The sequence below is a fragment of the Filicampus tigris genome, chromosome 1 (assembly GCF_054856515.1).
Source record: "Filicampus tigris isolate MCC_2025a chromosome 1, RoL_Ftig_1.0, whole genome shotgun sequence".
Lineage (NCBI taxonomy): Eukaryota > Metazoa > Chordata > Actinopteri > Syngnathiformes > Syngnathidae > Filicampus > Filicampus tigris.
Window position 1 is genome coordinate 13,068,695 of NC_141217.1, and position 14,246 is coordinate 13,082,940.

Genomic DNA, 14,246 nt, shown 5'->3' on the forward strand with positions numbered 1-14,246 from the left:
TCTGACTTCCCGGTTCCAGAAGAACAAATATCTAGGGACAGTTGACTTCTGGTTTGTTTACATACCTGATGTCAAATGACTTCTGGTTTGTTTACATACCTGATGTCAAAAAGGAGAACATATTTGTTATGCTGAGTCCGAGGGTCATAAAGGTCACCCGGGTTGTAGCTTAAAGGCTCTGCCTCACCTACAAGCAGAGCTGGAACCTGATTTGAGGAGTTGAGCATTGGACATCATGTTGGCGAGAAGCTGCATTTTAATGATTCTGGTTGGCATCGCTGCAGCTGCAGGTACTGGAGTTTAATAGAAATAACAGTTGTTACCATTATACTGTGTATAATTTCCTACTTCGCACAGCTAGTATGCTAATAATGCTAAGCAGTGAGCTTTTAGAAGCTTTTTTTCAGCTTTTCTCAGCACAAGCCCAAACATGTTTAATGAAGTTAATGATCCATCATTTGACTTTACGTGTACACGTTTGGTATCAGTATTTGTGAAGAAGCAGGAGGCCGACGCGGTGCTGAGCCGATGGCGACGAGCAAACGCCGGATTCTTGGAGGAAATGAAGCAGGGCAATCTGGAAAGGGAATGCCGTGAGGAGATCTGCGACTACGAGGAGGCCAGAGAAGTCTTTGAGGACGACACCCTGACGGTCAGACTGTTGCCTGTCTAGCTTCAATCAGCGGTTTACATCAGTGTTGCCCAACCTTTATTGAGACCAGGCACAAAGTGGTAACTTGAACGCCCCAATTGATCAGTTTTCCGAGTAACAAGCCATCGCTTGGTTGTTTTTTTTCTTTATTTCGCGAAGCAAGATCAAAATTATGAACACGTTTCAGATACAATGTTGCTCAAATGAAAAAAAAAGGGCTAGTTAACAGACAATCATTATTAATTGAATGGGACAAATCTTCAAACACGAATACAAAATAAAAACACGAAGGAGCAAGCAGCTATAGTAAGCCAAAACTTATTTTTACATTTGAAAAATCTTATGGCATACTACTAAACCAAAAAGTCAAAAAGGTTGGATACACGGGTTAACTATATATCTGTTTTCTTGTGGAAAACCATTTGCTGGCAATTGTTCTGCTTGCCACCATATAGACAAATAAAGAATGATTATTTTTAGTGAAAGGGAAATTATTTTTGGACCAATTAAGAAAATGCGGTCCTTCCCCGTGGCACATTGTGGTTGGGAATCTCTAGGCCACAATATTGCAGTGTTATATTACACTACGATATAAATGTTGCTATAAACACATTTTTGTTATTCTTTGCTTCCACAGAGACAATTCTGGGATACGTATGAACGTACGTCCCGCTTAACTCTAACGACCAATTTCTGTTACTGTTCTATCTAACTTTTGCTGTTGTTCGGAATCATCGCGCTGTCAGGTCGGGATCCCTGCCGAGTGAACCCGTGTCTTAACAACGGCGTGTGTGTCACCGTTGAGACCGGCTTCCAGTGTCAATGCACCGAAGGCTTTGAAGGACGCTTCTGTCAGATGGGTACTGCAGGAAATAGCCAAATGAGTATGTACTGTATGTGTGGTGATGTCATCGCTGATTGTGCCGCCCCTTTCCGATCTTTCAGTATTTGAAGACTCGCTCAAGTGTATTTTCCACAACGGCCAGTGTGAGCACTTTTGCGACGGCTCAGGGAAACGCCGCAAATGCTCCTGCGCTGATGGCTACATCCTGGGCGAAGATGGACGACAGTGCATTGCTCAGGGTGGGCGTCTTTTGACATGAGCCTATTTATACGCTGCAAAAGCAGTGATTTATCAACGTTGGAAACTTTTGACCCAAATTAAAAACACGCCGCAAACATTTTGGCAGAGGTCACCGTACCTCACCTGTACAACTCGAGAGAAAAAAATGATGAGGAAATGAAAAATGCTCCACGCAGACAACGTTTAGAGTCATGTGATACATCACAATCATATTGGAGCATTTAAATGTTAAAGCTAAAGTAGGGAGGTTTGATTAGTTTGGTATGCTTGTTTTGTCACATCAGTCGCCTTATGTCATCTTATTGCAAATTATTTTACGGACCACCAAGCTATGGCTTTTAGACTAAAAGTTTGAGAACTGCTGTCTTCAAGAAGTCAACCCAAAAATATTTTTCCAAGAATATGTTCTAAGAAGGCCCACTAGTTGAAACACGGCATTTTGATTAATATTACGTTTGTGGAAGATGATTTAAGCAGCAAAATCCACCCCTTTTTGGCTATCTCAGGGCGTGGCCATTTTGTCTCTTGTGTCGATTGAAAATGACATCACAGTTGCTCCGGTAACGACCAATCGTGGATCAGCTTCAGAAAACAGATGAGCTGTGATTGGTCGTGACCTGAGCCCTGAGCAACTGTGATGTAATTTTCAGTCGACAGAAATGACAAAATGGCCGCCCCTAAGAGGGCTAAGAATGGGTGGATTAACTCTTATTCCACAAACGCAATATTTATCAGAATGCCTTGTTTCAACTAGAGGGCTTGCATAGAACATATTCTTGAAAAAAATATGCTTCGGTTAACTTTTGCTTTAAGCAACATGACCATTTTTGTTTCACAAATGACAGCAGTAAGAGTAGTTTGCTACACACCACATACTGCTGCAAAAATTTCACCCACGAAAAAGTTATCATAACAATCCCCAATCGCACTAACATGAGAAAAAAACAGTGAGGACGCTGTACTATTTGGACAAGCCTGTAGGCCAGTAGTTAGCGATGGTACTTAAACTCCCATTAAAAGGCCTTCCTGCCTTTCTGTCTTTCAGTGGAGTTTCCTTGTGGTCAACTGGCTCCGATCAATCAGAGCATGACGGACCCGACGAGGCTTGTTGGAATCAGTCATTCTCAGAGTGGAAAGTGTCCCTGGCAGGTAGACGCTTTGGTTACGAAGGACGACTGACAAACTTATGAAGGGTCATCATAAACTGCTTGTAAATTGTCATTTGGTACTCCAATGCCAACCAAAACAGAACATGATACACGGTGTGTTTTACTAGCTCACTCACACGGGCTTCAGTACGATTATCAGCACTCATTTAGGCTCTAGCACTTTTATCCGTGCCATCTCGTTATGATACGACAAAGCATCACTATAACATTCCTGACTTTGGAGCTTATTCCCAGTATTTATTTTGGGTGGTTATTCATATATCGTTCACATTGTCACTGAATGGGAATTGAACCAATACTGCTTGCGCAGAAGTCAGACAAAGCAAACCGCTACATGGTCAACATCTCTGACCAAAATTCACCCAGTTAAAAAAAAATGTATTGCTGAAGTCACTGCCCGAACTGACAGTGCTTTTGATGCAAACTGGAACGTAACCATGCCCGTAGTGCTTACAACCATTCTCACATATCCAACCCACGCAAGCACAGGGAGGACATGAAAAATCCACACAAGAAGGCCAGAGTCGAGATTTGAAACCCCAAACCTCACAATTGTGAGGCAGACCAGCTAAGCATGAGGCCACCATGCTGCCACACTTTACCGGCAACCAGAAACAAAGAAACAAAATCTGTTGGGTTAAGCACGGATTTGAGTTCAACTGCGGTCGTATCTTTAGCTAAAGATTCAACTTTCACCTAAACTGAAAGAAAAATCTAACAAAGTGCGTCTGAAATTGCCCCAGTGAGTGAAGGCAGCTTTACACCACAAATTGATAATGTTCTTTTTTTTTCCTATTAGATTCTGATTCAGTCGAACGGAGCCAGTCACTGTGGAGGCGCTCTGATCCGCCCCGACCGGGTCCTTACCGCAGCTCACTGTGTCCACGGAATCCAGCCTGACAAACTTACTGTGGTGGCAGGTAGGCAAATACATGATGTCATCCCCAACCACTAATCTGTTTGATTCAAATCATTGTTTCTGTTGATTGAGCTTCCCTTTCTCTTGTGTTCTATCCTTTGTACCTTTTCATCTCTTGCGCGCCCACTGTCCAGCTACTCTGTGTCTCCATCTCAATCCAACCGGCGGTCGACCTACAGAGCCTGTTTTTTTTTTGTTTTTTTTGTGAGTTTTTTTCTGTACAGAGTTTTTCCCTGCCTCAATTGCAAAGTGCTTTTTCATGTAGGGTTCAGTTAAGTCCTTACCGCAGCTCACCGTGTCCACGCAATCCAGCCTGGCAAACTTACAAATGGCAAATGCTTCGTGTCAAATACATGATTTCATCCTCAGTCACTAACCTGTTTGATCAAATCATTTTTTAATATTTGATTAAGCTTCCCGACGTCTTGTCTCCTCTCTTCATCTCAACTGGCTTTTCTCAACATCTGGGCTTTTGCTATGGATACAGCTATTGTTCGGTGCGCTGTTGTCGTGTGTTCCTCGCTTGCTTCTGTTTTTCTTCCACTCAGCTGCGATTGCTGCTCCTTGTACCTTCACATTTATCTTCCAGTAATATATATCCATCCTATTTTCTCTCTCTAGCTGTCCCGCTGTTGTGCTTCTCCATTTCAACCCAACCAGTCGCCCCACAGAGCCTGTTTTTTTTTTTCTTCTGTTCTGTCGTAGGAAAAATACTTGGTCGCCAAGTGCTTGCTAATGGGTTCATTGTTTTTTCTTTCATGTATGAGTGTTGTTTTTGGCCATCTTGAAATGTAAAGTACCCACTGATGACGTCTGTCGTGAATTTTGAGCTATAATGTTACTTAGAGTTTTTGCTCGCCTCCTTTGCAAAATTATGTAGGGTTCAGTCGGTTTTCTTTGATGTATGAGGAGTGCGGTTCTTGTAATAGTGCTACTTGAGCAAAATAATCTTTTTGTTTGGGGCAATCCATCCATTACCTGAACCACTCATCCTCACGAAGGTCGCGGGCGTGCTGGAGCCTACCCCAGCAGTCTTTGAGCAGTACACGGTACACCCTGAACTGGTTGTTAGCATTTAGGGCAAAAGAAATAAAACTGACTTGACCTGACTTTGATTGTGTTTCCAGGGGAACACAACCTGGACGCTGACGATGGCACGGAGCAAAGAATCCTCGTTTCCACGGTGATCGTTCATGAGGATTACAAGCCAGCAACAGGCGACAATGACATTGCGCTTCTGCATTTGGCTGGAGGCGTGTCTCTAAGTAGCCACGCCATACCCATCTGCCTGCCCACCAAAGACTTGGCAGAGGGCAAGCTGCTGCTGCAGCCTGCCCACACCGTGTCTGGCTGGGGTAGAAGGACCAGCGGAGGAAACGACGACATCCACAAAACCGCCACAGAATCCGGGGATATCCTCCCCTATCCCGTCCTCCGCAGCAAGTCTGTGCCCATCATCCCGAACTCCCATTGCTCCCAAGCAGTCAAGTTCAACTTTACGGACAACATGCTTTGCGCTGGCCACCTGGCGGGTCGACATGAGAGTTGCCGTGGAGATGACGGGAGCCCAATGACCACTCTCTATGGTTCCACCCACTTCCTTTCAGGCTTGGTGGGTTGGGGGCGAGGCTGCTCCATCCCAGGCTACTTTGGCATTTACACCAATGTGGCCAAATTTGTTGACTGGGTGGGGTCCAAGAACCAGCCCTTAACCATGACGCCGCCTGACATGCTGCAACAGAAAGAAGTTGAACACTCACCAAGAATACGATTTCCCCTTTGAATGACTTAACGTTATTGTATGTTGTCAGTGATAAAAAGTTCAAGACCTGAAATTAAAAAAAAAAATCCATTGACCCATTTTCTATCATCACATCAAATCAATCACTAAAAACAGCCTTTTACTAGCTGAAAAACATATCCAGACTGAAGAGTTGCATGCTCCAAGAACAAGACCAGGAGAAACTCAGCCATGCTTTTATCACCACTGGACTTGATTATTGTAACTGTCTTCGGAGTGGACTCCCTCAAGAGAGCATCAAACAGCTGCAGCTTATTCAGAACGCTGCAGCTCGGGTTCTGACCACAACAAAGAGATCAGAATATACAACTCCAGTTCTGAAGGCTTTGCACTGGCTCCCAATAAGCCGTAGTATAGATAAAATTCTGCTACTGGTCTATAAATCACTGAATGGTTTGGGTCCTGAATACATTAAAGAAATGCTCACGAAATAAAAAAAATCCAGTAGGGCTCTGAGTTCTGCCGACTTGGGTCAATTAGTGGAGCCCAGAGTTCAAAGCAAACATAGTGAAGCTGCATTTAGCTAACATATATCTTAACCATACATCACGTTTGGATGGTTTCACGGCTTTAAAGTCCGCGAGCGCGTCGTCTATATCACTACCGTGACTTATAGCAGAGCTCCCGCGATCGACGGCATCCGCCATTACTCCTCGAAAAAATTCCGTATATGCTCCGACAACTCGCGACACCGTCACATATATATACATCCATTATCGCGTGGCGTGCTGGAGCCTATCCCAGCTGTCTTCGGGCAGTAGGCGGGGGACACCCTGAATTGGTTGCCAGCCAATCGCAGGGCACACAGAGACAAACATCCGCACTCACAATCACACCTAGGGGCAATATAGAGTATCCAATCAACTTACCATGCATGTTTTTGGAATGTGGGAGGAAACCGGAGTGCCCGGAGAAAACCCATGCAGGCACGGGGAGAACATGCAAACTCCACACAGGGAGGCCGGGGGCGGGATCGAACCCACGACCTCTGAACTGTGAGGTGGACGTGCTAACCAGTCGAACACCGTGCCGCCCCCGTCACATATATATTCTGATGCATTTCATTGGCTAAAAAAAAGAAAATGACGTATACGCTCTCCCGGCTTTAAAGGGAGAAACACGCAACAGCGCTCCCGGCTTTAGTGGTAGAAACGCGGTTATGCGCTCCCGTCCTTGATGGGTTAAGGTCCACTCAACAATTTTAATTTGATTTTTCTTTTAGTTTAGAAATCTACTTTTATTTCTTTACTTTTAAATGTTTTTAAAGTTTTCTCTTAATGTATTTAAATGGTGTCAGTCTACGTTCTGGTAATTTTTGTCTGCTACGTTTGTTTTCTCCGCTTTGCTTCCGCATGTCTTTAATAGTTGCATTTGTAAATGCTTGTAAGTGTTGTGTTTTTAATATGTGAAGCACATTGAGTTGCCTTGTGTGTGAATTGTGCTATAAAAATAAAAATGCCTCGCCATGCCTTGCCTATTGTGCTTATCCTCATCCCATTAGGGTCATGGGTGACTTTAGGCGAGAGGCATGGTACACCCTGGGCCGATTGCCAGCCAATCACAAAGCACTCATTGACAAACATTCACACCTATGGGCAATTTGCAGTCTTCAATAAACTTGTTTTTGGAATGCAAGAGGAAAACATATCGCACACACTAAGCATTATGCCCACTGTGCTACCTCAAGAAAAATCCAAGATCACTTTTGAATCTTGACAAAAAAAACTCCAAAAAGCTCATTGGAACACCAATTCAACACAAACAGGCTAGTTGGGTGCTAGCAGAAACAAGATGCTTGACTTGCCTATTCATTTCCAAATGATTTTTTTACATCTGCTAAACCTCTTAACTGCACAGGCGATACTTCATGTAACATTTGAACTGTCACTGCATAAAATTAATCCGTTCAAACAATCAAACACTGACTTTTGCTGACAAATGACAAGAATGTGGCCGCTATTAACTGTTCTAAATGTTCTGGACATACAGAACAAACATAAAGGACTCAAAACCAACTCAACAGGAGATCCTAATCAAAGTGCATTTAGTCTACAAAAACCGCAGGGGCAGCGAACCAAAGACAACAAGGAATAAATAAATGACTCCCCCTCAAAAATGGTAACAGCACAAAATTGCTTAACATCAGCCACTCATTCCTGTTGAACATTACAACATACTTGATTCGAAAAAACTCAAGATGGGAGGAAAATCGCGTCTAAGAAGACTATTATAAATCAAACAATTGCACCCTGAATTTGAGAACAATTAGTCAACTTAATTTCTTGTTTTATTATGTAAACGTAACCCTCCGCCATTAATAATCTGGTTTCAGGTGTTACCTTTTGCCTTATTTGTTTCCTTTTAATCTGTGTTTTCAACATGCTGAGTTCACTTTCTCTTCCTGTGCTTTCTACATGTTGTGATGTATGAGTTGTTAAGTAAATGATTACAAAAAAAAAAAACGGTGTATTTTTTTTTGCATTTCTAACTGCAGTCCTAACATTCATAACATTCCTTTTCCAGGGTAAGTCTCGGATTCCAACATGTGGTAGTTGTACAGTATGTGTAACATTTTGACAAACGTAGTCCCCTCCCATCCAGATGGGTCCACTGGAACACGTTGACACCCCTGCCTCCCCCACAGAGGTCATCGGCCTCCCTTCCTGCCCCTCGCTGTGTATTCAGACTTCGGATCATCCCCACGCCACTAAGAGCTTCTTTTCGTCAACTCGCCACCAGACACCATGTTTTGTTTTGGTGGACTGTCGCTTAGCGTGCTGTTTTTCCGCCTGGCCACCGCTCACGGTACGTTCCATGACAAAGGGCGAAGGATGGTGAGGGACGTGGGGAAATGGGGCACTTTGTGTGTTTAGTATGTGTGTGTTTCATTAGTATGCCTCTATGTTTAGAATGTGGCGTGTGATGTCAGCACGCCACACCTTATGAGGGTTCTATCACCTGATTGGACAAACTGAATATCTAAATTGTTTTCTTAGCACACGTAAATTTGTGTATCATTTGCTTTCTCGGTTGGCAGTTGAAAGTCAGAAAACCCCCCAAAATGACTGATTATTTTATTAGTTTTTAAAATCTAATACATACAAAAAAAGGACAGATTTTTCACATTAAAATTTTAGGCCCGGATTTTGTTCGGGTTTCGGAGGCACTGTGAGCAAGTGGTTATCCGCCTCACAGTTGTAAGTTTCCTGCCTTCCTGTGTGGAGTTAGCATGTTCTCTATGCTCAAGTGGCTTTTCTTCGGGTACTCTGGCTTCCCACACACACAGTTGTACGGAGATAACCGTACAACAAAAGCATCTCTTCCTTGTCAGACGTAATTCATAAAGCTGATTAGGGTAACTAACTATTATAAGGCTAATGGATCATTATGGATGTTGGTCGTGGCCTTTACTGAATGAGGCAGCTAACAAGCTAAAACGTAGCTTTACTAATGCTCCTGACCAAACTTAGCATGACCACTTTTCAATTTTGTATTTTTGATCTGATGCTAGAATGGCATTTTGAAAAATCAGTCACTTATTGACTCATTCTTGGATTTTCAATTGCTAATTAAAGATGGAATAAACAAATGATTGATGTACAATTCTGTTTGATTATCTTCAGTTGTGATGCTAATGCATGCCTCTAAAGAAGACATTCTCTCGCCGTCCTCAGTGTTCCTGGGCACCGAGAAGGCCAATCAGGTGTTGATGCGGCCCAGACGAGCCAACAAATACTTTGAGGAGCTCAAGCAAGGCGACATGGAGCGCGAGTGTCAGGAGGAACGCTGCAGTTGGGAGGAGGCGCGGGAGATTTTTGAAGATGCTGATCTAACTGTATACGCAATTCCCGAAACACACACGAACATGAATCCTAACACTAACAACAACAAAAATGAGAAATATAGCAGGACTGCAAGAGGTGAACCTGGCGATGGGGATTACTATAGCCATTATGTTCAATCACCTAAATTTGTTTTTTTTTACTAGTTTGATTACTTTACCCATATACAGTTAACTATTCTGAACAAGCTTAGCTACAAGTTAGTTAGTTACTTGCTAGCTCTTGTTCAACTACTTTATACCACCAGATTTTGCCAAATCAATACACTTGACCCGAGGAATCAAATATTGGTGGCAGAAAGATGGCCGACACTAACTTTAGGAAAATAACAAAACAAATTAAGGGAAGCTGGGAAAGAGGGCATTTGAACCAAAAAGGAAATCATTTAATGCTCCAGCAGCTAAAAAAAGTCAATATTTTAAAGCACATCGACTGAGCCCTGCCGCGAATAGTGGAAACCCGCCAAAAATTGACGCACGCTCAAAAGAGTTTTTTAATTGCGTATTGATGTCACAAGAAGGTGGCAAAACACAGAGAAGATCATGAAGCACCAACATCATGCAAATAGCATGTACACAATCATAAATCCATGTACCATAAATGACTGTATTCCGTAGTTAAAATATTCAACAGAAACAAAAAGCACCTGATCCTTATTGAGGCTTAGCAACACCATTAGCTAGCATAATAGCCTGAATAACACACAACTGATATGACACCAGACATGTTGCAAACAAATATGTACACTAAGACTTTACACAAAAAGTCATAAGCCATTATACTCAGCTTTGGGAATTACACACAATAATACATGTTAAGGAATACTCTACAAGGAAATTGTAACAGCAGACCACACTGGTTATTAGTAATTACACTAGCAGAGAAGCAGAAATAAAATAATGGTCTTTTTGTTTTCAAATAGGAAATGTACTGTTAAGTGTTTTGGGATCATAATTTGTGTTATATTTATTATTTAGCCTGTTAACATAGGTCATTCTAAACATTTTTGTTGAAGCATCCTGCTTAGTGTATGTCAGTAACCGCATTAATTTCTGCATAATTTAAGTTAGGGTAAGCTAGTAACGCTGCTATTCTGGCCGGGTAGCATTCGCCTCCTTTGTCCACTACTGTAAATTTGACTCGACTGGTGGACAAAAGTTGACTTGAATAGCTTCACTTTACTCTTTAACCAATTTGATGCTTCTTTTTTTAATTCTATTTTGCTAATTTTCAGGACAAATTCTGGGCCGTATACTTTGGTAAGAAGTGAGATGCTTTTCAGAATATTTGGTGGGTGTTTGTTTTTGTTTTGATTTTTTAATTTTTTTTTTTTTATCCAAATGTTATGTGGTTGACCCAGATGGCGACGCGTGTCTTTCAATGCCCTGCGCTCACAGGGGACGTTGTGAAGACGGAATTGGCAGATACACCTGCTACTGTTATGACGGCTACCAGGGGTCCAATTGTGAAATTGGTGCGGAATGACTCTGCCTCTGGATGTGATCATCATCTGTCTGAAAAACGTTTCAACCTGTTCATGTCCTGTTTCCTTCCAGCTATTCCTCAGCTCTGCGAGAACCAAAACGGAGGTTGCGAGCACTTCTGCAAGGTGGAGCAAGGAAACATTGAGTGCTCATGTGCTGATGGATATTTCCTGGCTGGCGATGACAAATCCTGCGAATCCAATGGTGAGCAGGATTCCACACGGGCCACATTATGATACCCTTAGCCTCCTCCTCACGTCACTAAACTCTTGCAGAGCCCTTCAAATGTGGCGCCACAATCACTGGCAAAACCAGGACCATTTTCAGACCCCAGCGCCCTAACATCACAGAAGGAAATGACATCAAGTTCAACCAGACCCACGTTGAAGGCAATGACACCTCCGCCGTCAGTCTGCCCGAGAGCTCACCTCCTGGCAACCTCACCAGCGAACAAATGGAGCAAGAATCTGTGGAGGAGGAAGAAATCTCCTATGACGTAGTCGGAATGACCCGCATAGTCAATGGGGAGAACTGTCCACCAGGAGCGTGTCCGTGGCAGGTGCAGAGAGTTGATCGGATCAGATACAGAGGGCCTGATTTACGTGTTTAAGTTTTGCAAGCGCAAACTTGATCTCTCACACAAACAGATGTGGAAGCTGATCTATTAACTAAGACCGACAGGATAGCAACCAGAAAAAAAAAATCACAAACAGTTCATTTTGCACTCTTTAAAAGGAACAAATACATTAACTCATTCACTGCCAGATATTTTCAGACCCTCTTTTATCCAAATGTTTGAAAAAAAATTAAAATATAAATAAATTCCTGGGACTGAATGGCTAGACTTTGAAAAGACGTGTAAATTCGTCAATGGTAATGAATGAGTTAATATAGCACACGCACTGTAATTTACCAAAGGTGAGGTGAAATTTGTGTCTTTAGATAGCACGTCTGAATCTGAGTGCTATCATGACTGCAGATATTGTGCCGAGGAGGAGGCGGGTAAAATGAGAGGCGAGAACGTGTGTAAAAATTTTTGAAAAGCATGAAACAAAAATGATCGCGCTATATGGTCTATTCAGCAATGACATTTTGCAGCCTCTGGGTGAGCTAAGGCATAGGTGTCAAATTCAAGGCCCGGGGGCCTGATCTGACCCGCTCCATCATTTTGCATTGATTTCATGTTTATTGCTAAAATACTAAAACTGTAGGTTGTCTTCAATTTTAAAAACGTTGAGATAATGCAAGCATGTTTTGTTATCAATCCAGCTTTTAAAGTAAACGTAATACAATTTGAACAGTTTTTACCGGCCTATGATTTCAAAATGAGTTATATTTCAGTTTGTTATGTATATGCTGAAATACTATAGAAAAAAAGAGGCAATCATACATTTATTTCGAATCATAGTCATAACAGCCCTCCAAAAGAAACCATAACTATAATGTGGCCCGCGACAAAAATGAGTTTGACACCCCTGAACTCAGGGTTGTGTCGTATCAAACGAAACATGGCTTTTGCTTGGTGGCTCTTTTTTTTTTTTTTTTTTTTTTTTTTTTTCTGGTTTCCGCCAAATTATGTTTGCCTCTCCCACAAACACTTCCAATTCCGTCACTTTCAACTTGCTTTTGTGCTTACGGTGCTCTCCCAAATTCCAATGGTGGAAATAATCAGAACTACCTAATGCGCTAAACACTCTTTTAAATACAGTTTTACACCTGTTGCCAAATGTGCGCAAAAATCAGTTAGAGTGAACACACAATTTTAGATCCAAGTAAATCAGGCCCCAAGTGTTTCCGCTCGACCATGTGGAAAGTGGATCCATGTTGTGTCTTTTTCCACCCCGTTTTGTCCATGCAGGCACTTCTCCTCGATGAAAATGACATAGGGTTTTGTGGCGGTACCATCCTGAACGAATACATCATCTTAACGGCGGCGCATTGCATGAACCACACGTCTTATATCTCTGTGAGGCTGGGTGGGTGCAACTGACCAATCGCTGTCTGTCCTTGTGATGTTTGAGTGATAAAATGACTCGGTTTCCGTCCACCCAGGTGAGTTTAACTTATTGGCAGATGAGGGGACTGAAGCCACTCACTACCTGGAGACTGCCCTAACCCATAGGTTGTACCGCCCGGACACTTTCCACAATGACATTGCGCTACTCAAACTGTCCTCGCCCATCAAGTTCTCCAGGTACATCCTACCAGTGTGTCTTCCTGAACCGGATTTTGCTGAGAGGGTAAGTGTGTGCCAGCCTTTTGCTTATGGACAGTATACACAACTCCCAAGATGGGGTTGTTGCTGTTGGCTTTTGGGTGAATTAGCAGAATGAACCTAAAAGGCACCATAAGCTTTACAGGTGAGCTTCTGTAAACGTTTGAATGCACATCTAACTGTTTAGTGTTTCACTACTTTTTTGCAAAATTCCAATGGCTAAGAAAAGCCACTTTTATGCCTTTCTGTGACCTCACGATAGCAAGGTGCTCATTAGCAATCAGTCATTAGCTGCCGTCTTGGTTTCATGACCTCAATATGCGAAGAGCACGTTGAAGAGGATGGTTTAAATACCAATTTTTCTTGACCCAAGACATTTTCACCCCAAAGCCAAATATGTCTAACATTTTGTAGGTAGAGTGTACAATATGTAAATGCACACTTATTGTAATTGGACTTCAACTTGTCCTTGCAGATTCTCATGAAGCAGCAGGATGGCATAGTTAGCGGTTTTGGCCGTCTTGGCCAAAATCTGCCAGCATCCAACATCCTGCAGCGCCTCGCTGTACCTTACGTGCCCCAGCAGACTTGTAAAGAATCTAGCAATTTCCGTATTTCCGCACACATGTTCTGCGCAGGCTATGACAAAAAAGCTATGGATTCGTGCCGAGGAGACAGTGGCGGACCGCACGTCACGTCATACAAAAACACCCATTTCATCACTGGTATTGTGAGCTGGGGAGAAGGCTGTGCAAAAGAAGGCAAATATGGCGTCTACACTCAAGTCTCCAAATTCATCAAATGGATCCGTTCCGGTATTAAGGTGATGTTGCGCAAAGAGAAGAACGCGGGCAGGGTGAGGAGGCAAAGTGGGCCAATCAAGAGGCTGTATTTATAAGACAGCCACAACTACCTGACAGATCATGGAGACAAGTTGTAAAATCATGCCATTGGGCTGCGAGACAAAATTCTTTTAAATTTGTGTATTTTTCACAGCCCATAAATAAACACTACAATGGCATGTGTGTGTGTGTGTGTGTGTGTGTGTGTGTGTGCTTGTATGACTAGTACACTCTAAAA

General features: G+C 42.7%; 2 protein-coding genes across 2 annotated transcripts; both read left to right on the top strand.

Moving 5' to 3' along the window:
• The first annotated feature begins 122 nt into the window (after positions 1-122).
• LOC147152832 (coagulation factor VII-like) lies at positions 123-7,093 on the top strand. Its single transcript, XM_086029647.1, has 8 exons — positions 123-290; positions 489-652; positions 1,290-1,314; positions 1,399-1,512; positions 1,598-1,735; positions 2,782-2,885; positions 3,705-3,825; positions 4,952-7,093. The coding sequence occupies exons 1-8, from the start codon at positions 236-238 to the stop codon at positions 5,605-5,607; spliced, it is 1,377 nt and encodes a 458-aa protein (XP_085885773.1). The 5' UTR covers positions 123-235; the 3' UTR covers positions 5,608-7,093.
• Positions 7,094-8,261: 1,168 nt separating this feature from the next.
• Positions 8,262-14,187, top strand: f10 (coagulation factor X). Its single transcript, XM_086029390.1, has 9 exons — positions 8,262-8,430; positions 9,300-9,460; positions 10,702-10,726; positions 10,828-10,941; positions 11,024-11,155; positions 11,227-11,510; positions 12,810-12,927; positions 13,004-13,191; positions 13,642-14,187. The coding sequence occupies exons 1-9, from the start codon at positions 8,370-8,372 to the stop codon at positions 14,062-14,064; spliced, it is 1,506 nt and encodes a 501-aa protein (XP_085885516.1). The 5' UTR covers positions 8,262-8,369; the 3' UTR covers positions 14,065-14,187.
• The last annotated feature ends 59 nt before the right edge of the window (positions 14,188-14,246 follow it).